Source organism: Rhinolophus sinicus, chromosome 2 (genome assembly GCF_057876585.1).
Source record: "Rhinolophus sinicus isolate RSI-liver-muscle chromosome 2, RSI-T2T, whole genome shotgun sequence".
In the NCBI taxonomy this organism is placed as follows: Eukaryota; Metazoa; Chordata; class Mammalia; order Chiroptera; family Rhinolophidae; genus Rhinolophus; species Rhinolophus sinicus.
In genome coordinates this window covers 55932686-55954251 of record NC_142502.1, presented here as the reverse complement: position 1 = coordinate 55954251, position 21566 = coordinate 55932686, and the positions used below count along the sequence as shown (strand labels likewise).

The 21566-nt window shown below is 38.8% G+C and overlaps 1 protein-coding gene across 5 annotated transcripts in view; it reads left to right on the top strand.

Annotated features, from left to right (window-relative positions):
- The window catches only part of KLHL32 (kelch like family member 32), a 197199-nt gene that overhangs the window by 25706 nt on the left and 149927 nt on the right, over window positions 1-21566 (top strand). For all 5 annotated transcript variants that reach the window (XM_088795544.1, XM_088795543.1, XM_088795547.1 and 2 more), the window contains exon 2: window positions 14249-14336. In XM_088795544.1, the coding sequence (XP_088651670.1) occupies window positions 14314-14336 (23 nt within the window). In that variant the 5' untranslated portion in view covers window positions 14249-14313. The remainder of the gene's footprint in view (window positions 1-14248; window positions 14337-21566) is intronic.

Here is a 21566-nt window from a genome sequence, read left to right as displayed (position 1 = left end):
ATTGTATTTTCAAAGAGCATCCTGCTGATTCGTTTTTCTGTATGTAGTGGAGGAAAACAATATTTGTCCTCAACCCTTCTAATTTGCTAGGACCCCTGTAACAAAAGATAGAGTAACAAGAGAAAAGCATATAGATGTATTTAATGTGAGTTTTATGCAACATGGGAGCCTCAATTTGGAAATGAAAACTCAAAGAAGTCGTTATTCATGAGCTTTCTTTGTATTGGTTTTGATAAAACGTGCAAAGTCTTGGAAAAACATGACAGGATGAAAATTGGTGTGAGCTAAGTGTAGTGAACTGGGGGAAACAGCAAGGGCTGTTCATTTAGATTCCTCCTGACATCTTGGTGATAGGCTGCTCCTTTCCTCTGGGTGTAGGGAGGGCACCTCTCACACGGTGGTTTAACGCCCTGCTCCTGGGGAAGGTCAGAAAATCTTTGCTGCCCATGCTGTTTCTCAAATTCCTTCAGCTTGAAATATTCAGGATGCCAGTGTGCCATGTTTTGGAGCTCTGTGTCCTCAACCTCCTCACGTATAAAGCGGGGCCATGTAATATTGTCTTAAAATTGAAGAGTCTTAGCCACAAGGTTTTTGTCAGTCAAAGTTTTAAAGCCATGTTAATGTTTAAATGAAAGCAAAATTTGAATTTCTTTTTGGTCTTGACATCTTGAAGTTGTTAGGATTATGTGCATATTCTGTGAGAGACTTGGAGTGCCTTTTCAATGACAAGAGTAAAGTGTTTTGGGAAGTGTCTGGAACTTCTGTATTTATGGTGAAAGTCTATTAATTCCCTAAACAAGAACAATTTGTAAACAGTTCACTTATTTGCAAGTCTTCTAGGAACAAAGCGCCTTCTAACACAGAGATGAGTGGGACATGGTGCCTGCTTCTGTAATTCACGGGTATAGTTCATTTCAGTTGAGGGAGCTTAACCTAATGCCCACCCACACCCTTTCTTCTATCTTACATCTCTTTTTTTTTTTTTTAAGAAAATTATGCTTTAAGAAGTAGTTGCTTTTATCACCTGTCATGTTTAAAATAAAATAAAAAAAAAAACCCAGACACTTTGCTTTACGAAGTCATTTTCATCTTACTCCTTTACATCATTCCTGGCATATGGTAACTGCAGTTTAAATGTTGAATGAGTGAGTGAGAAGATGGTTAGTGAATGGTTAGATTAAATTCTTTGTTGTTCAACCTGGTCAGATCCCTGTTTTCATGGAAAATCAAAATTTTTTTTTTTTTTGGAAGAATTAGCGTGCTTCTCACTGGCTTTCCAGATGAGAAGTACAACACATTCAAAGAAATGGAGGTTTCTCAGTTATGTTTTTATAAAGTTAGAACCCTGTACTAGCTGGAGGTGCAGGGTAGCGTATTGTTAGAAAGGGTGATAGACTGGAGATAGACTGCCTAAGTTTACTAGTTGTGTGTCCTTCATGAAGTTGCTTAATTTCTCTAAGGCTCCATTTCTGAACCAGTAAAATGGGTATGAAAGTGGAACTTACCTAAGAGGCTTGCTGTTAAAAGACACCTACACGTCTCTATTGCATCTCTAGTGTTCTTATTTTATAAAAGTGTAACCCAGAAGCCTCCATGTCTTTTAATGCGTTGTGCTTTTCATCTGGAAAGCCTTCTCTTTCTTTCTGCATTCTATAGTGTCTCCATTTAACTTTCCCCCACCATTCTAACCCCCATCCGTCTTGTCTTGCCTTTGGTAGTGTAATGGGCATGCAGCTGAATGTAACAGAGCTGGATCTGAAAGCAGCTTCACCACATACCAGTGTTTTTACCTCAAGCATTTCAGCTTGCTGAATCTCTGCATTTTTTCCCCCCAAAAATGGACCTATTTCACTTAATAATGCTAGATCACTGTAAGAATTAAATGTAACAGTACATGTACTCTTAGCTGCCTTAATTAGAAGTGCTTCCCCAGTTCCAATGCTTCTTGCAGATGTAAGGTGCTCAACAGCTTTTCAAGGGAAAAATAGTAGTATATTAATGAATATCTTGATTTAAGGTACAACCTCAATTTTAGAAATTTTAAAATGAGAAAAATTGTACATCTCTCAATAGAAGAAAATGCAGAATGTCTTGAATTATTAGGGTAATGAAAATGTAGATGTTATGCCATGCTTTGCAGATTTTAATAAGCTATTTGAAGGGTAGAGTTTGGACTACAGCTAGATCATTGTTTGGGGAACTGTAAACTGTATATTTTCTATTTGTTAGAAGACAATCATTAATCAGAGAAGACTATTCTTTTACCGTCTGATGAATAAATTTTATAAAGAGTTTTCTAATGAAATAAAATAATTACATAAATTGATGCATGTTGATTTTTTGCCATACCATAAAGTAATGTTATTTATCAGATAAATAATTTGTATACTAGCCAAATTTTCAAGATCTGCATTGGGTCATCTAAAAAGATGCAGATAGACGATTTAATTTTCAGTGGTATGAGAGCTATGAGAAATTCTTTAATAAAAATCTTTTCATGGCAACATTTTCCAAAAGCACCTTAGGATGTTATAAATTGCAGGTTAGGTTATTTTGACAAGACTGTGTAACTGATCCAAGCATTTTATGTTACTATTCATAGAGCAGTTATGGAGCTAAAAATTAAAGTAAGAGCTGAAAAGGGGTGTGCTAATATGACTGGAAGAACTGACTTAAACATTATATTTTAGTGTAGTTCCCAAGGTCTCCAATGGTATTCGTGAGGGTGACTAGATACTTCAACCTTGTTCATACTAGAGAACCTTTTGATACTCAGTGCAGCATTTTATTCTTTCAGGGCATGAATTTCCATAATATAAACTGACACATTGTGATTCAATATATGCAAATAATCTGGCATTAAGAACTCATGCTCTTCTTTCTAAAATGGAGATACATTGTGTTTTACTTTTTCCGCTTTTGAAGATTTTGTGGGAATAATGGTAGTTCCGGGAGATTCAGGACAGTGAGTAAAAAAATGTGGATCCTGACTATATAGACAGGATGACCAAATATTTATCATCCAAACTGGGAAACAACAGAGAACAAATGGGGGTGCAATTAATAATTATGCTGGAATAATAGGCAAAACTGTGACTATCCCAAGATGAATGGTCACCCCACTAACAGAGCTTACTGTCTGAGGTGGGGTTATGGGTGGAGGCAATGGATTCTACCTCCCTTTTCCCCAAACAAGTAGTTATATAGAGTGCTGATTATGCTGTAAGTATAGATGTATAGGTGTAATTGGAGCATGTAGCAGAGTGATTAACTCAGATCTGGGGAGATCACGGAGGCTTCCCAGAGGAGGTGACGTCTGAGACTTGTAGGATGAGTAAGAGTTAACCAGGCAAAGAGGAGGGATACCAGTACTCTGAAGGGAGAGAATGATTCGGCATGGATGAGTAGATAGTGAATGTGACCAGAAAACAAGACGTCAAGTGTTAGGACACGATGCTGGAAATGTTGACTGGGGTGTCATTTTAGGTAATTTGACTTACTCACAACAGCATTTCACAGAGCGGTGAGATGATCAGATGGCCAAGGGCTTTTGTCTGTATTGATTTCACTGCTGTGAACCTGGTTATCTTGGTTGGAGCGTGGTCTCCACATCCCCCAGCATGTGGAGATGGGCAACGTCCCCACTTCCCTCTGTGGGAGGATCCAGCAGCAGGAATGCATTGGGAAGGGTGTAGTAGATGTTTGTTGTCATGTGAGAGACACTGGTGTGGTTACCCATGGAAGGCATCTTGATAGAAGGCCCCCTAAGGAAAATAGTCACCCAAAGTTATGCAGAATGCTTATGGGTATACATAGCTTGGCCTTGGAATAGAGTTCTGGGAGATGGCAGGTGCTTTAGGCATGTGGCCAGCGCTTCCACACTCTGGCCCCTCATCCCTCTCTGCTTGGGCCCCCAGAATACTTGTGCAACCTGGGAATGAGGGCTCGGGGAGAACACACACACACACACACACACACACACACACACACACACACACACTATATGTCTAGGAGTCTAAGCAACTGCCTAGAGGGAGTTTCCTTGAAGAGTGATGGGTTTTAGCACCCAGAGAAAGGTGAGCACTGCTTGGAAAAAGTGAAAGCAGAAGCCAGATGCTCCTAGGGAACAGTTGTCGAGTGACATCTGTCTCCAGCCAGGGGTCCTCTAAGGCTGATAGTTTCTCAGTCACCTGTGGCGCAGCTCTGAGCAGAGCATCAGCTTTCCCAGACCTGGAGGGATGGTGATCAGGGGGCCTGGCACAGCCTGTGAGCCGAAGAAGCTTGGGAGAGCCTGGCAGGCCAAGTCAGCAGTGGCTGGAGAAGGCTGATCTCAACTGTCGAGCAGTGTGGTGGTGAGAGGGCAGCCAGGGCAAGACTGGCTCGTAGTGGGCTGAACCCCGCCCTTGGGAGCTGGCCTGTATTGCTTTGCTAAGGCTGCTGGGACAAAGTCCAGCAGCGTGGCTTAAACAAACAAACAAAAATTTTTTTCTGCTGATTCTGGAGGCTGTAAGACCAAGATAAATGTGTTGGCAGAGTTGGTTTCTCCTGAGGCCCTTCTCCTTAGCTTGTAGATGGCTGCCCACTTGCTGTGTCCTCGCATGGTGTTTCCTCTGTGCCTGTGTGTCTCCTCATCTCTTCTTATAAGGTTGCCAATCATATTGGATGACAGCTCACCCACATAACTCATTTTACCTTAATTTTCTGTTTAAAGGGACAGCGGTTAGGACTTGAACATGGGAACTTGGGGGGGACACAGTTCAGCCCGTAACAGCGACCTATCTCCTTGGGAGACACCAGTCAGTGGTGGTTGCAAGTCCTGATCCCGTGCTGTTGGCTTCAGTGGGTCAGGCAGGCCTATGGCCATTGGAGTTCTCTTCAAAACAACCTCAGATGTGTTATGGTCCCGTTTTTGACTTCCGGTGATGGAGCTATTACCTCACATAGTAACTTATTCAGTCTTTTGCCATCTTAGATTATTGGAAACTTTCTTCATTTTGAGTCAAAGCTGATGTTGCCTTAGCTCTCTGGCCCTAGGTGCCCAGGGCTATTGGTCCTGATCTCTTCAGCACTTCAGGGTATGACTGTGTCCTGGAAGACATTCGCTTTGTTAGCATTAGGTGTGTGTAAGAGTGTGTGGACTCTGGAGCTAGTCTTCTGGGTTGGAAGTCTGGTTTCACCATTTACCAGCTGTGTGGCTTTCAACAAATTACTTGACCTCTTTATGCCTTAGTATCCTGATCCATACAAAGGGACAGTAAAATGCCTTAGGATTCAATAAGGAAAGGGAAACAGTTCTGTGCTGAATGCTTATTAAACACTTAATACAGGTTGTCCTATCATCTTTATCACCATCTCCTCCCTTTAACATGATGCTGAGAAACAACTACACTGCCACACGTGTGGTGACCTGTGTGAGTGGAGGAGGGCTAGCATTTCCCCCACGCTTCGCTTAATGTCACCTGTGAGTCTATCAATTTGTCTTTCTTTTCCCAGCCTCTTTCCTGGATTGTCTTTATTGAACTTTCTGTCAGCTGGTAACAACAACCAATGTTTATCGAGTACATTGCAGATTGACAGTGCCTCTGCTTTTAGTTTTATTCTCATACTGGCACTGAGAAGTATAGTTTATTATTATACCAATTTTATATAAGAAGAAACTGAGTCTTGCAATTAACTGAGCTGCCTAAAGTTATCTGTCTGGTAAATACTGGATTTGGGACACAAAACCTCCTTTCCTGTTTACCCTTGTTTTTAATTGCACATATACAAAGTACATGTTTATTGTAGAAACAGAAAATAGAGATAACCAAAAATTTCAAAAGCTTTTACATGGCGATAATCATCATTAACATCTAAAATATATATTCTTACAAGAGTGGTATTACGTAATACAATATGTATTGATTTATTGCTTGTTTTGCTCTTAAAGCATGTAAGTATTTTTCATGTTAACAAGTATATATGGTACATCACCATTTGAAATTACTGCTTGGTTCTCCATTGAAAGATATGTAAAATTTAACTCATACCCTAACATATGAGGTCTGACAATTAGGTTTGCGAACTCATCCTAGAAAAAGTGCTACATACCTCATTGCTGAATATCACTGTGGTCACCTTCCACGTACGCCCCTTGGGAAGCTATAAACCAATTCCAGTGCCTAGTCGACCCTTCAAACCAATTTTGGAACTCTTTTTCTGCAATGGCCATCAGAGCAGTCCTTGTATTACCCTTGATGTCCTGAATGTCACCAAAATGCCTTCCTTTCAATATTTCCTTTATCTTCAGGTAAAGAAAGGAGTCATTGAGGGCCAGATCAGGTGAGTAGGGAGGGTGTTCCAAAACAGTTATTTGTTTACTGGATAAAAACTCCCTCACAGACAGTGCCGTGTGAGCTGGTGCGTTGTCATGATGCAAGAGCCATGAATTGTTGGCGAAAAGTTCAGGTCATCTAACTTTTTCATGCAGCCTTTTCAGCACTTCCAAACAGTAAACTTGGTTAGCTGTTTGTCCAGTTGGTACAAATTCATAATGAATAATCCCTCTGATATAAAAAAAGGTTAGTGACATCATTGCAACAAGTTCACGAACTTAATTGTCAGACCTTGTACAGATTGCTTCTATTTTTTGCTTGTACACACAACACTCCACTTACCTTTGGACACTTACCTGGTTAGTTCCATAGGGTGGATTTCTAGATGTGGAATTTCTAGATCAAAGGCCTTTGGTACGTACTTACATTACCATCTGGAATGCCTGTATCAGTGTGAATGCCTGCCTGAGTACATAAGAACATCACTGCCTTGCTCCCATTGGCCATCATCATTCTCTGCAAATGTGATTGGAGGGAAATGGTATCTTGTTGACTTATTTGCGTCTTTATTACTAACCAGAGGGAACATTTTTATATGTTTCCTGTTCCTTTATAAATCTACTTGAGTGATTTGCCTGTTTATGCTTTTTATCCATTATTTCCTACAGAGTGATTCATCTTTTTCTTATTGATGTATAAATACTTTATATATTGGCAATATTAATGAGTTGTCTTCTACCTTACGCTCTTTTGACAATTATTCATAGTTGTACAAAGTACTAGTGTTTTTAAAAAAAGTTTCATGTGGCCGATAAGCTACACTTCCTCCATTTTGATAATTATTTTTTTAATGAAAGGCAGAAACATTTCTTGAGCCCTGTTGACCTCTTCTTGTCAGTCTACCTGAGGCGACCGTGTCATCAAACATGCTCATGTTCGGTTTCTCCCCCAGCTACGCTCTTAGCTGTACTTCTGCAGAATGTGCCCTCTGTATTTCCAAACAGGAGACAGGGCAGGAGAGTTAAACTAGTGTTTATTGAGCACCACTGTGCACCAAATGCTGTCCTTGATGCTTTCAAATAGTAAACTGTTACGTAGAATGGCATAGAAGACCTTGAAGCTCTACTGCATGAGCTTTTATAGGTTCCATAGATATTAACTCTCCTAACTGTAAAAGATATGGTTACATACCACCTTTTTCAAAACAATTGATGATTCTATATGTTCCATAATTTTAAAGGAACTTGCTCTCTCCATATGATAAATCTGTTTATCTGAAATTATTGTGCTGGGCCAATTTACACTGGTGGTCTGTGTGTCCTAGTGATCTTTGGAGAGATCCTTCTGCAAAGAGATATTTAACATTTTCCCATTTGAGGTTTTTTGTTGTTGTTTTTTCCCCCTCTCTTAGGAGTATAAGAAATACTCAGTATATTATTATATACATATTTCTGTCTTATATTGTGAAGAACTCATTGACGGTTTTTCTTCTATAATTTTCATATAATCTCTGTTTTGGTTTTAGATATAGTAGACCCCCCTTATCTGCGGTTTTGCTTTTCACAGTTTTGCTTTCCATGGTTTTAGTTTCCCATGGTCAACCATGGTCTGAAGATATTAAATGGAAAATTCTAGAAATAAACAATTCGTAAGTTTTCAATTGTGCGCCATTCTGAGTAACATGATGAACTGTCACACTATCCTGCTCCATCCAGCCAGGATGTAAATCATCCCTTTGTTTGACACGTACAGGGTGGATATACTCTCCACCCTGTAGTACCATCTTACGTAGTTACCATCTAGATTATCAGATTGACTGTTGCAGTATTGCAGTGCTTGTGTGCAAGTAACCCTTATTTTACTTAATAATGGCCCCAAAGCACAAGAGTAGTGATGCTGGCAGTTTGGATAGGCCAAAGAGAAGCCGTAAATTGTTTCCGTTAAGTGAAAGGTATGTACATAGGAAAAAAACAACAGTATACATAGGGTTCGGTACTATCTGTGGTTTCAGGCATACACTGGGAATCTTGGAACGAATCCCCTGCAGATAAGGGGGAAATATTATATGTCTTTAAAAGTAGTAGTTTTATGATTTTTTAAAACAAAATTTGGACTTAGAGCAAAATTAAGGATACAAACGTTGGAGTCAAGCAGACTAGGTTTTGATCCCTGACAGTACCAATTCCTAATCCTGTGACTTTTTGTGAATTACTTAGCCCCAAGTTCCTTATCAATAAAATGAGACTAATAATATCAGGTAATTGTGAGGATTAAATGAGATCATGCATGTAAAGTACTTCTTAGTATAATAGCAGACCAGGAAAGCTTTTGGTAGTAGGTGAAGTGGTTATTATTTCAAATTATTTTTGATTAAAACATAATAGTCATTGTTTAATAGGTTTCAAGGGTATGATCTCAGAGTATGTTCTGAATGATTGTCTTTTATTTTATAGATTAAGAAGTTATAGCCTTTTGTAAGAATGCAGCAATTTTGTTCTTTTGTCCTACATTTCTATTCAGGTAGCAAACTGCTTTAATCACACATTGGATCTGTTCCTGTTAACTGTTCCTGTTACAGTTAAGTCATCTCATTTCTTTTTTATTTGGAGGCAGAGCTTAGATGTTTTCACTGTCTGAGAGGGCACTCAGCCTTGTTAATCACAGGAATGAATATTCCATGTAGGAAAGTATGCCAGTGGGGTACCCTGGAATATCTGCCTTTCAGACTAAAGGGAGATCTGCTATCATTTATTAGACACCACACGATGATGTACTGGTGGTAAAAAATATACCAATTTATGAAATAATCAGAATTAAGGGTAAATTATCACCTATGTAATACTTAAATAAAATAATGATTGGGACAAAAATAAGATTGTGTCCTAATTCATTTATGCTTAGAAGCACAATTTCTTTTCAAGACATGTTCATTCGATGTGATTTGTCGATTGGGATCATCCAGCCCTTGAGTATATTGAAGAATCATCTAATGTAACCTGTTTTTCATGGTCAAGACTTATAGCTATAGTTCATATTTCTTTTATCTCCAGGCTTTATTCCTATAAATCACTTCTTTATCCCTTGCATTTTACTTCTGCCTGCTTAAAATCTGGTGATACTTCCCTTTAATTACTATAAATTGCTAAGATCAAGAATCATATTTTTAAAAAGTATTTTTAAAAGGAGTATAATACTGGAACATTATTAAATAAATATATGATAATAGTAAAAATAAACTAGTTTCTTATATGTTGGTAGGATTGGTGTGTACCCAATAATTAAGGTAGCTTAATTTTTAGTATCTTAGGTTTGTTGATCGTATTAACCTACATTAGTCTTTCCGGTCTTCTTTGCTTGTAATCAAGTCAGACCTGTAAGACGCTTAACTGTTGTTGTTTTTTTCGTTTCCCTTTTATACTCTTATGGTTTAGTAAGATTTTTTTTTTCTCTGAAAATACTATATTTTCAATGTTCACTTCAAAAAATCTAAGTGAAGCTCTGGCAACCTTGAAACATTTGAAAATAAAAACTATATGAATATAAACTCACTTAATCCTATGTACCAAACAGATTGTTTGAAAAGAAACTCACCAATAAAATAGGGGATTCCACTAACGAACATTTTCTAAGGTTGAGGCCAGTGAATAATTTGATCATGTCCAGAAATTGCTATAGTTTTGAAAAATGTTTGCTGCATTTACTGAAGTGAGTGCAAGCAGCTGTTGGAGAGCTGGAGTCTGAGTGGGGGCCTGAATCTTCCCAAGCTGCAGCAAGGTCTTGAGAACAGTTTTTAGAGGATTGCTACTTTCTGTATTTTTGACATTAAAACAGTTAGTATTTAGCATGTGAACTACATTAGCAAAAAGTGAAACAAAAGTGAAAATTCACCTACATACCTGTCACCTGAGCAAATCGTTATGTGATTCATATTTGTATGTACAGTAAAAGGAGACACATTGATGTTTACGGAGAGCCTGTGATATATCTATCAGTCTTTGAGCTAGGCACAATCCATGCATTACACAACTCTGTGACAAGGAGGCATTATCTGTAATTTTAGAAAATGAAAACATTGAGACTTGGAAAAGGTAAGTAACAAGTGCAGAATGGGCGGCCCAGAGTGGGCCAGCTGTCATGACAGCAATTTGATACGTGAACATGACCCTGTTTTAAATGATTTGTGTTTTGTGTTTGTGAGCTAAATTATTTTGGTTATATTTTTAATGACAAAAACTGAAATGTGTGTTACTAGCCTTTTGGGAACATCCTGTGGGAAGTACCGTAGGCAAACTTTATATTGATAAATTGGTAAGCACTGTATCTGCCTTGTTTTTTTACAGTAGCTATGCTGCAGAGGGATATCCCCTCCTTCCTTCCTAAATTCATTAAGCTGAGCTAGAAAGCTGATTTTAACATGTTTTGTTAACTATTCTAAAATTTTAACATGTTTTCTTAACTAGTCTTATAAATATATTTCTTGCCTTTAAATAATGTTTAATGGAGTCAGTGAATTCTCTGTTCACCAAAATAATATTTTTATACATTCAATGCCATTCACTAAGCCATGGACATAAACAGCATTTGCCTCCTTAGGTAATGAATTTGTGTGGAAAGCAGTTAAAACTGAATCTTCAGGAGCTTGGCCTTTTAAAGAATGTAGAGAGTGTAATACTGAGCGAAATAAGTCAGACAGAAAAAGCAGAGAACCATGTGATTTCACTGATATGTGGTATATAAACCAAAAGCAACAAAAGAACAAGACAAACAAATGAGAAACAGAAACTCATAGACATAGACAATGGTTTGGTGGTTGCCAGAGGGTAAGGGGGGTGGGGAGTGGGGGGTGGGAGGTGAGGGTAAGGGGGATCGAATATATGGTGATGGAAGGAAAACTGACTCTAGGTGATGAGCACACAATGGGATTTATAGATGATGTAATACAGAATTGTACACCTGAAATCTATGTAATTTTACTAACAATTGTCACCCCAATAAATTTAATAAAATTAAATTAAAAAAAAAAAAGAATGTAGAGGAAATAGCATTAAATGTCACAAAAATGTATACTTTAGTTATTTAAACTTATGCTTTATGGGGAGGTCTTGGAGTGCTTTTTCCCATAGAAGCAATATTTGAACTGTAACTGGTGGTTAGGTTTTTAGATGAGCTCATAATAAAGGAATATGTGTGTCTCTGTTTGTTTTTAAAGCAGCAGAGCACCCCTTTTCCCCCAAACAGATCTTATATAGGACCCTACTTGAATTTCTTGGGGATCTTTTAATCCCCAGTTGAGTTAGCTTAAAAAAATCCATGGAATTTGTTATAAGGATCTAGGTTATTTATGTACCCCCAGGGCCAGGAATGCATGGAAAATCCAGAATATCTTCTCTTTCCATTGCTTTCTCTTTTTTTTTTAACTTTTACTTATTTAAGTGTGTTTTTCCAGGACCCATCAGTTCCAAGTCAAGTAGTTGTTTCAATCTAGTTGTGGCGGGCACAGCTCACAGTGGCCCATGTGGGGATTAAACTGGCAACCTTGTTGTTAAGAGCACCGTGCCCTAACCAACTGAGCTAAATGGCTGCCCCCTCTTTCCATCTCTTGCCTCTAACTTTTTCTCTGTACATCGGCTTCTTTTTCTCTGTTTCTTAACCTGTAGAATTACTTTCTTGGTTTCCTAATCCACATGGCAGAAAACAGCTGAGACTAGAGTGAGGCGAGTAAGATGCAAAATTTAAGAAGCCACCAAAAAACTCAGGGAGAGATATAATATTTTAATGCAATATTTCAGAGTTAATGATGAGCAAACATTTTATATAAAGATAGGATTAGTATAAAAATAACTAATGTAGTGACTCAGTCCCCAAACAACAAGGGAATTTAATTTATCTTATGATTTTTAATTATCACTGTTGAAAGTCTGACAAATATCAAGTGCAATATCCATTAATTTGGATGATTTTAACTTTTAGGATTGTTCTTCATTTGCCTAGTTATTGGGAGTGTTTAAAAATATTAGACTTTCTGGGCCGGCCCAGTGGCTCAGGCGGTTAGAGCTCCATGCTCCTAACTCCAAAGGCTGCCGGTTCGATTCCCACATGGGCCAGTGGGCTCTCAACCACAAGGTTGCCAGTCCAATTCCTTGAGTCCCGCAAGGGATGGTGGGCAGTGCCCCCTGCAACTAGCAATGGCAACTGGAACTGGAGCTCAGCTGCGCCCTCCACAACTAAGACTGAAAGAACAACAACTTGAAGCTGAATGGCACCCTCCACAACTAAGATTGAAAGGACAACAACTTGACTTGGAAAAAAAAAAGTCCTGGAAGTACACACTGTTCCCCAATAGAGTCCTGTTCCCCTTTCCCAATTAAAAAAATATATATATATATTAGACTTTCTGAAAAATTGGTTTTTTACCTCTCTGTTATAATAAATGTTCTTTTTGACATTTTAAAGCTCAAGTGACCATCTCTGTTAGTGTTTGTTTTAGGCTATTATTGCCTGGAGTTTATAACCTAGATTCTGAGAGGAAACTATAGCAATGATAGGTTGTTAAGAAAGTCTCTTAGCTAATTAAACAATGTGCCTTGAATTATTCTCAGGCTCTGTACTGCTCAGTCATAATGGATCTATGGAAAATTATGCTCATTTTTAGGCTTGTCAAAACTTGAATTAGAAATAAATGAAAGCACAGACATCCTATGTTCAATAATTGAAGAAAACAAGAAATAAAGACAATTGTGTGAAAAATGTTCAAAACAACCTGGTATTCAATAACAATGGAATACTAAGGAAATTTTGATTTAATTATTACATGAATTATTATAGTCATACTGACTGAGGCTTTGTATACAACATAACAAATACTATATTTTAGTTAGATTGGAAATCATAGCTCTTTCTTTTGTATAAATCAGCAGAAATAAGCGCATCTTAGCATATTCCTTTCCTAAGGGTTTTCACCCTGTGATCGCTTTTCAAAATATAATTGAAACAGAAGGGAGCCTGTTTAAGATTATCCAGATTGGAATTAATTTTGCCACTTGAGTGTATTAGAAAATGGGAGCCAAACCCTCTAATGACAGCTGTAAAGCATAGTCATGGACCATATCCCAAACTATTCAAATAATTTACTTTTCTGTTTAGAGTTACTCCAATAATTGAAAACAAAGGCTGTGAGGGGGGCTAGAGGATTCGGAGGTGGGATGAAATGAATATGTAGGGAAGGAGTAATTTCAAGCTTGACAACTTTATCCTATTATATATTTCCAATTATGCTAATCCTAAAGCTCCTGTAAGAATTTGTGAGTACACAATGTGATATAGAGATGATGTATTACAGAATTGTACACTTGAAGCCTATGTAGTGTTACTAACCATTATCACCCCAATGCATTTTAATTAAAAATATAATAGTAAAAGAATTTGTTTTTCATTTCCTATTAATTTTCATCCTCTCTCTGTGTTTTTTCTAATCTAGTTTTCACAAATCTGCTCCTTGAATAGAAAATCATCTTTCTGTATATGCTTAGCCAAGACATACTTGGTTTTAACTTAATTTCACTAATATTCATGTTTGGAAGGGAAATAAAGTTGCAATAAAGGATGCATCAGCTAGCATTTGTGGTTTAGACCTTTGTAGCTTTATTTTATCAAATCTGAATTTTTCCCTTTGGCCAACATCTGATGTTTTAATTTTTACTATAACCCTTAATTTAGCTGTTGTTGTTCTCAAACACATTTTCTTTTTAGTTCCTGAAGTTCCAATAAAGTTAAAGTCTTAAAACACTTAAAATCATTTTAACCAGTTAGAATGTTACACCTGTTCTATAAAATTGGCATTCTAAAGCATTAGAATCATGAAGGCTCAGAGTGTGCTTTTTTTGCCTTTATCTCACTGTGCTTTTCTTTCTTGTCTTTCTTGTCTTTATATTCAGCTGGAATGCTTGCCAGTTCTGCTGCAGACTTCTAAGGCTGAGACCCTGAAGAACCCAACTGGAGAATGCCGTCCGAACGCAGCCTCAGGTTAGCCCTGTAGGATATAGGTCTGGTCAGCCCTGAAATGGTCACACTGCACATTTCAGGACCAAGTGCAGAGCAGGGTCACAACACACGTTTGATAAAATTAAGCAAACCAGTGAGAGTATGTGTGAGTTTAGTATGGTAGCCCAGGGCTAACCGCTGTGATCTAATTACTGGTCAGACCTAGAGACATGTTTTATCATTCTTTGAATGATACTACTTTTAATTTTTTTCTTATTTAGGATGCTAACCTCCCTCAAACAAAAGGTGTACTGCCATAATAATGTGTGATTTTAAAAAAGAATCAGAAAACAGTCTCTCTATATATGACTGTCATCTCCTTTACAGCAGTGGCTTTGAGGAGTGTGATATATAGTCTCAAAATACTCAGAACATTTTCATTTAGTAATTTATTTATTTAATAGCTATTTATTGAGCCAACCACTGTACTTGGTGCAGAGGATCCAGCAGTGAATGAAACACATAAGGTTACTGTGCTCATAAAATGTATATTCTATGGGGGAAACATTAAATCACCCTAGTAACAATGCAAATATAACTGTGAAAAGTGCTTTGAAGGAAAAGTACAGGGCTGATAGAATGAGGGAATGTCTTCCTGAAGAAGTGCTGTATGATCTGAGATCTGCAGGATGGGATGACATGGGGAAATGCTGAGGGCAGGAAGCAGCTTGGCACATTCCCACACCTGAGGGACAGTCAGTAAGAAAATGCAAGGCATTCCTTTGAATATTCTCAGGGGAGGCAAGTCTTCATCACCCTCTGAGGAAACACTCAAAAGGATCTTCAGAGCAAAGAATAAGAGAGATGATAAACCTGGGAAATGCCCTCTTTTTTCAATATGAAGAGTTGGGTATGTGTCTGAAATAACGAGACCAGCTTTCTTCCACCACTCTGAAGCTGTTAGAGATAACTAGTTCCCAAATGTGTTCAGAATGGAGGCGTTGTGACAGCTAGTATAGTACCTCTGCACTGCCCAAGGAAGCCTGTTGCAGGTGACCAGTGATTCTCAGTGGGGGACGAGTTTGTCCTCAGAGTACATTGGGCAATAGCTGGCAACATTTTTGGTTGTCACTGGGATTGGGGGTTCTATTGGCATCTAGCGAGTAGAGGCCAGGGATCCTGCTAAATATCTTAAAATGCGTAGTACAGCCCCCCCCCCCCCGCCCTCCCCCCCTAGCAAAAAACTGATCTAGCCCAGAATGTCGGTTTCATCAATGTGGAGAAATCCTGCTCTAGATCTGGTGTCCAGCCAACATAGCACATAGAGACCATGGTATCTGTCTGCCACCACCTCAGCCAGGTAACTTATTTTTGGCTACCAGGATCCATGTGCATTCTTTTCAAAATGATTTTTTACTTTCAATCTGCCATCTCGCTTTTACTGATCACTTCCGATCCTACCTCCATCTGTCCTCTGCAGCACTATTGTCTCTGTAGTGGTCTTTCATTCTCTGCTATGAGAACAGAGTCCTTCCACCCCCACCTTTCAAGCTTCCCCTGTGTCCTGTGAACTTATTATCATCTCCCTCACCCTGAAAAGTTCTGTTTACCTCCTGACTTCATGGGGACCTCCCCTCTCCTGAGGCACCATTCCTCTGGGAGCCCTCTCAGGTGGTGGCATTATAATTTCCTCACATCTCATGTATTTTAGGATGAGTAGAGAGACTTTTGTCACCCTGGCACATCGTTTTGCTTCTAGATCATTTCTCCTCAAACTGGTTATTTGAGAAAGCAGCAATATTCAAACCAGTAAAGAGGCATGCGCTGCAAAACACTGTGCGCTTCAACTCCCTCGCTCTTGCCTCCTTTCCACTGCAGTCGGGGTCATTTTCCCTTTCTGACCGAGCATCTGGCACCTGGCTTCCAGGCTTCACCCTCATCACAAATCCTGTACAACCTCCCAGTGCTCTCAGTGTTTGCACGCAGGACCCATCTGCGGTCACACCTTGGACCTTGCATCCCAGTAGTTGCTCTATTTCTGAAACCACGTCAGCCACTGTGCTCTTACCAGGACCTCTTCTCCTTCCAGGTAACACTCTTAGCCACTGTGGTTGTACTTTGACCTCATCGCAGTGTCTCATCTACTGGTCCTGCTACTTTCTACCAATCCAGCAACCCTTTCTTTTCCTCATGTCCCTTCTGATCCAGTTCAGATTCTACTACTCTTCTGACTTCTTCATGTATCTTGCTCCGTGCACTTTTGATGCATTTTTCTGACAAAAATCCCGACTGAGATGAACCCAGATATCCATGTTTCCATGCTTACATGGTCCAGTGGAGACTAGGTTCCACTAAATCTTTAGACTGGACAAGCCAAAAATGCCCAGAGTTTTAGTAAGTTGCTTCTCCACTTCCCTCTCTCCTGCAACTCAATGAGCTGTCCTTTCCCACAACTGAGCCCGGCCCTGCTTCTGTGTTTTGAATCAGCGACCTTTGACTGTTGATTGTCTCTCAGCTGTGTTCTGGAGACACAGCTGCGCTGCTGTTACCCACGCTGTGGAGATGAGTCACAAATGTGCACTGCTAGCCAAGACCTCTTTCTGAGCCGCAGATCCTTCACTGTGCTTGCCCTTGTCTTCAGGGTTTCAGCCATTAGCATTCTGTGTAAGGGCCATGCTCTGTCCTGCCGGGCGATTAGAGCACTAGCTGTTCCCCTGCCTGGAAATCTCTTCTTTCCCCTGTCGGCCACAGTAGCTTGCTCTCATCCTGCAGCCCGCAGCTCCAACATTACTTCTGCAGGGTGGCCGGATTACCTGACGAATGCGTAACTGCCTTGCTAAACTGAATGTCACAGGAGGGCTGCAACCAAGTTTGCTTTGTTCACCATTTTATCTCCAGGACCTAGCACAATACCTGGCACAGGATGAATAAATGTTTGTTGAGTGAATGAATGAAGGAAGGAAGGAAGGAAGGAAACCAAACTGTTCACTTATTAATTAAGTTCCTTTCTGTATAGCCTTCATTATTTCTTAATCATTCTCTAAGCATATTTTCTTCTTTGCTTATTGTTTGAACCATTGCTATTAGTTGTTAGCATTCATTTTAAAGTATTCACAAATTATAAAGTGTTCCATTAAAAATAAAATGAAGTTCCATTATGGGGCCTTTTAACAGCCTCCCCACTTAAGTAAATAGAGTTGTTTTAATATTAATGTATTTAAGTTGTATATAAATATTTTAACTGTGGGATTAAAGTCATTAAGGTACTCACTTGATAGTTCATCAATAAACTGAATTGAGACCATCATGAATAATTCTATTTCTCTGAGGTTTTTTATCTAATCTTTTTCTTTCTTGTGTAAAGTAGTCTATTTAAAAACTGAGGCTCTTTATGCTACTTGACGGCTTTTGATAATAGAAGTACAGAATACCTTATTGGGGGTCTTACTTGAAAACTACTTGTATATTTTTATGTATCTAAATATTAATATTAATACTAGGTAATCACTGATAACAGAAATTGACTTGAATTTTAAATTTTGAAATGTAGGATGTTTAAAAACCAAACAGCTCTTTCGAAATTTAAATCTTAAAAACGGACTGAACTCAGTCAAAATTTGTTCTGTGAAAATAAGACCCTGTGAGAGTTCTGTGATAAAAAATGTTATGAACTTGAAGTAGTGACGTGTGCACGAAAGCACGGCTTCACTGTGAGTGGGGCGTGCCATGATGTGAAGAGCATGCTCTGCACTTGAGTTTTTAGCTTTTGCCATCAGTTTCAGAATGAAAGTTAAGGACTTGAAGTCACGAATAGCCCTGTTTCCTAAGACCTCATTTATTTTTCTCCCTGTTACTGGGTGATGACATATGGCCAGTGAAATGGTTGCCCCCTGGCATCACTAAAAAGCAGTGTGCTCGCAGGAGTCTGAGGCTTCTCATGCTGTACCCACAGAGGCTGGTCCCTGTGAGGTACAGGCAGCTTGAGGAGGTGCCCGAAGTCCCTAGAGAGTTCAGGTGGAAATAAGTGAGGGACACATCCCACTAGGAACTTGGACACTGTCCAGTAGAACCATAGTGCCAAGCATATTTACAATGAAACATTTTCAAGTAGCCACATTTTTTAAAAAGGCAAAAAGACACAGAGAAAACGAAGTGTAGCTATAGAGTTTAACCTAATACATCCATAATATTATCATTTCAGCGTGTGATCAAATAAAATTATTAATGAGATATTTTGCATTCTTCTCTTTTTCACACTACATCTGATATCCATTGTGCATTTTACACTTACAGCACGTGTCAATGTGGTCTGTCCTCATTTCAGCGGTCAACAGCCACAGGCTCTTGCATTGGACGGTGCACTTCTAGGGGATCCCTTTGAGGAAGGGCTATTGGGATTGCCTTTGGGAAGTCAGGTCACCCTCTGCACTCACCTGTGCATTTTGAGGTGGCAACATTGCTTTCATGGAAGACCATTCCCAAGACAACACTCAAATCTGTATGCCCTTGGGAAATGTGCGTCATGTTTTATGTTTTTTTGTTTTTGTTTTTGTTGTTCCCCAGTAATTTAGGAAGTTTTAGGAATATGATTTTCCTTTCTTCTTCTGCGTTTCCCACATAATGGAAGAACGTTGATCTAAGTTGGGAAGGTTTAGTGAGCTAATTTGGTGTAAGTTATAGATGCCAAGGGGCTGAGCCATTGCCATGCATGTGTCTGCTCCCCATCTTAATGTAAACAGGAGAATGAATTACATTGTATTCTTGGTGATAGGTTATCACAATGTCTGATCACCTCAAATGCCTTGATTCACTCTCCCTGGTTTATGATTGTTGACTTTAAATGAGCCTACCTTCCAGCTGTGTTCTGTGCCCCCAAGTGCCTTATCATTTAGACGGTTGAGGTCTTTTGTCATTTACATTGGAGAGCGAGAGGGAAGTTACTTTCAGAATACAATAATGATTTGTTGATTAATAGGCCTTTATTTCTTGCCAAATGTTGAAGTATTTGTTTCTGCTCTTAAGGATTCCTAACATATTGGTTCCAAAATATTTGGTATCTTGTGCCAAGTTTTGACTTAAATATTTAGCATGTTGTTTACTGTAAGCTTTAATATTTTAAACCCAGCTGAATGATCCAGTGAAATTTTGCAGCATCACAATTGTTTCAGAGCTGAGCCTTTTCTTCTTCACCAAATTTCAGTTTACAGCTGTTCTTTCCATGGCAAGATTTATTCACTGTCAATAGCCATCTGAAATGCAAATACTAATTCAGTCTTAATAAAAGGACGTCAATTGTGACACTGCATTTGGAAAATGAGTAAGGAAACAGTTTAAGGCAATTATTTTAGTATATTTTCTGTTCCACTACAGATGAAATTTCAAAATGCATTTATTAAACATTTAAGGTGACATTAAAAGAGAGAAGAGTTATGAGAGTTTCAAATAAATTTTCTAAATAATAAAATCTATTTTCCGTTCCAAAACTAATCTTACAGTGCAAAGATAAATATTTTGATACATGATTTCAAACATTTCTTATCACTATCTCATGTTATGTTCATGTATAGTATTTTTAAAAGGCAATGCTGATTTTGAGATTAACTGTGCATTACATATATATATATATATATATATATATATATATATATATATATATATATATAATAATTAATATGGACCTTGTGATTTCTTCCCCTTGCAATCAGATTTTTGAGATATTCTTTACAGATTATCACTTTTTCTGTTTTGTCTTTTTTTCTTTTTTCTTTTAAATAGGAGAATGAATTACATTGTGTTCTTGGTGATAAGTTATCAAAATGCCTGATCTTGGACCTTCAGTTTTCTTATCTGTAAAATAGAGATAATTACATTACCTGCCTCATAGGATTGTTATGAATATTAAGTGAATCAATAATTATAAATCACTAAGAATAATTCATGGAACATAGTAAGAGCTTTGTGTTTATAAAATATATTAAAATGTCCCTTTTTTAGGAAAAATTTTTCAAACACTATTTCAATGCTTTACTTAGCTGATAAAGTACAGAGGGCACTCTCAGTATTTCTCTTCTCACCTCCTCATTTCTTTAATTGAGCCCTGCTAATTAAAATCCATTTTAGGCTTTGCACAGAAACGTGTATTAAAAAAGTTATTTATGCTTCTAAGTGCATTTTCAATTGCTTATTTAAAAAGTCTGCTGATACCTAGAGCCCCTATATGAATATTTGATGACAGGAATCATTTCAAAACTCACTGCTGCATATTAACTGAAAATAATCCTCCCACCTTCCCACGAGAACTTCCTGTCTCATCACCTCCTGTCAAGTTTTCTTTTTCTTTCAATAGTTCTGACATTTCTGAGGCTCCCCAGTCAATATGTCCAATAAAGCTTACTAACTGTGCGCGGGCACTTCACACGAAGCATTTGGTTCACTTTAAGGTGGTGTGATTTGTGCTGAGTTGTAATTTACCAGCCAACTGGCACCACAGGCTGGACAGAGCCCTTCAAATAAATTAACCATGCAGTTTGGGCCAGTGGCGACTCCTGGCTTTCCTAAGTGGCTCTTTCCACTCGGAGGGAGAGGGATCAGATGCAGGCATTGTCAGGATTGGAGAGACAGTGCTGAGACATCCCCGTGATATGTTTACTCAGCTTGGAGAAGAGTCCACCGGCCTCACGGCCTCACACTGGGGTTAATGGCCCTTGTTCTCCTTCTGGGTGTGAGTTCTGATGGGTGCAACTCACCCATCTTAGTCCAGTGCCAGTTTTGAGATTTTAGAGCACTGTGGAGATTTTTGTAGATCAAAGCTGGAATTGTCCATAGCTAACTACAAATCCAGCTTGTGTTTTGTGTTTATGACATTGCCTTTACGTTATTTTAGGAAGATCTGGAGTTCCACCTAGGAGTTTTGAAAAGACATAGGAAGAACACTTTAGAATGGGGTAGGGAATGAAGGGGGGAGTTTCACAAGGGATCAATTTAGCAATTTCAAAAAAACAGAACAGGGCCGGCCCGGTGGCTCAGGCGGTTGGTGCTCCATGCTCCTAACTCCAAAGGCTGCCGGTTCGATTCCCACATGGTCCAGTGGGCTCTCAACCACAAGGTTGCCAGTTCGATTCCTTGACTCCCTCAAGGGATGGTGGGCAGCGCCCCCTACAACTAAAGATTGAACACGGCACCTTGAGCTGAGCTGCCTCCCTGATGGCTCAGTTGGTTGGAGTGTGGGCTCTCAACCATAAGGTTGCCAGTTTGATTCCTTGACTCCCTCAA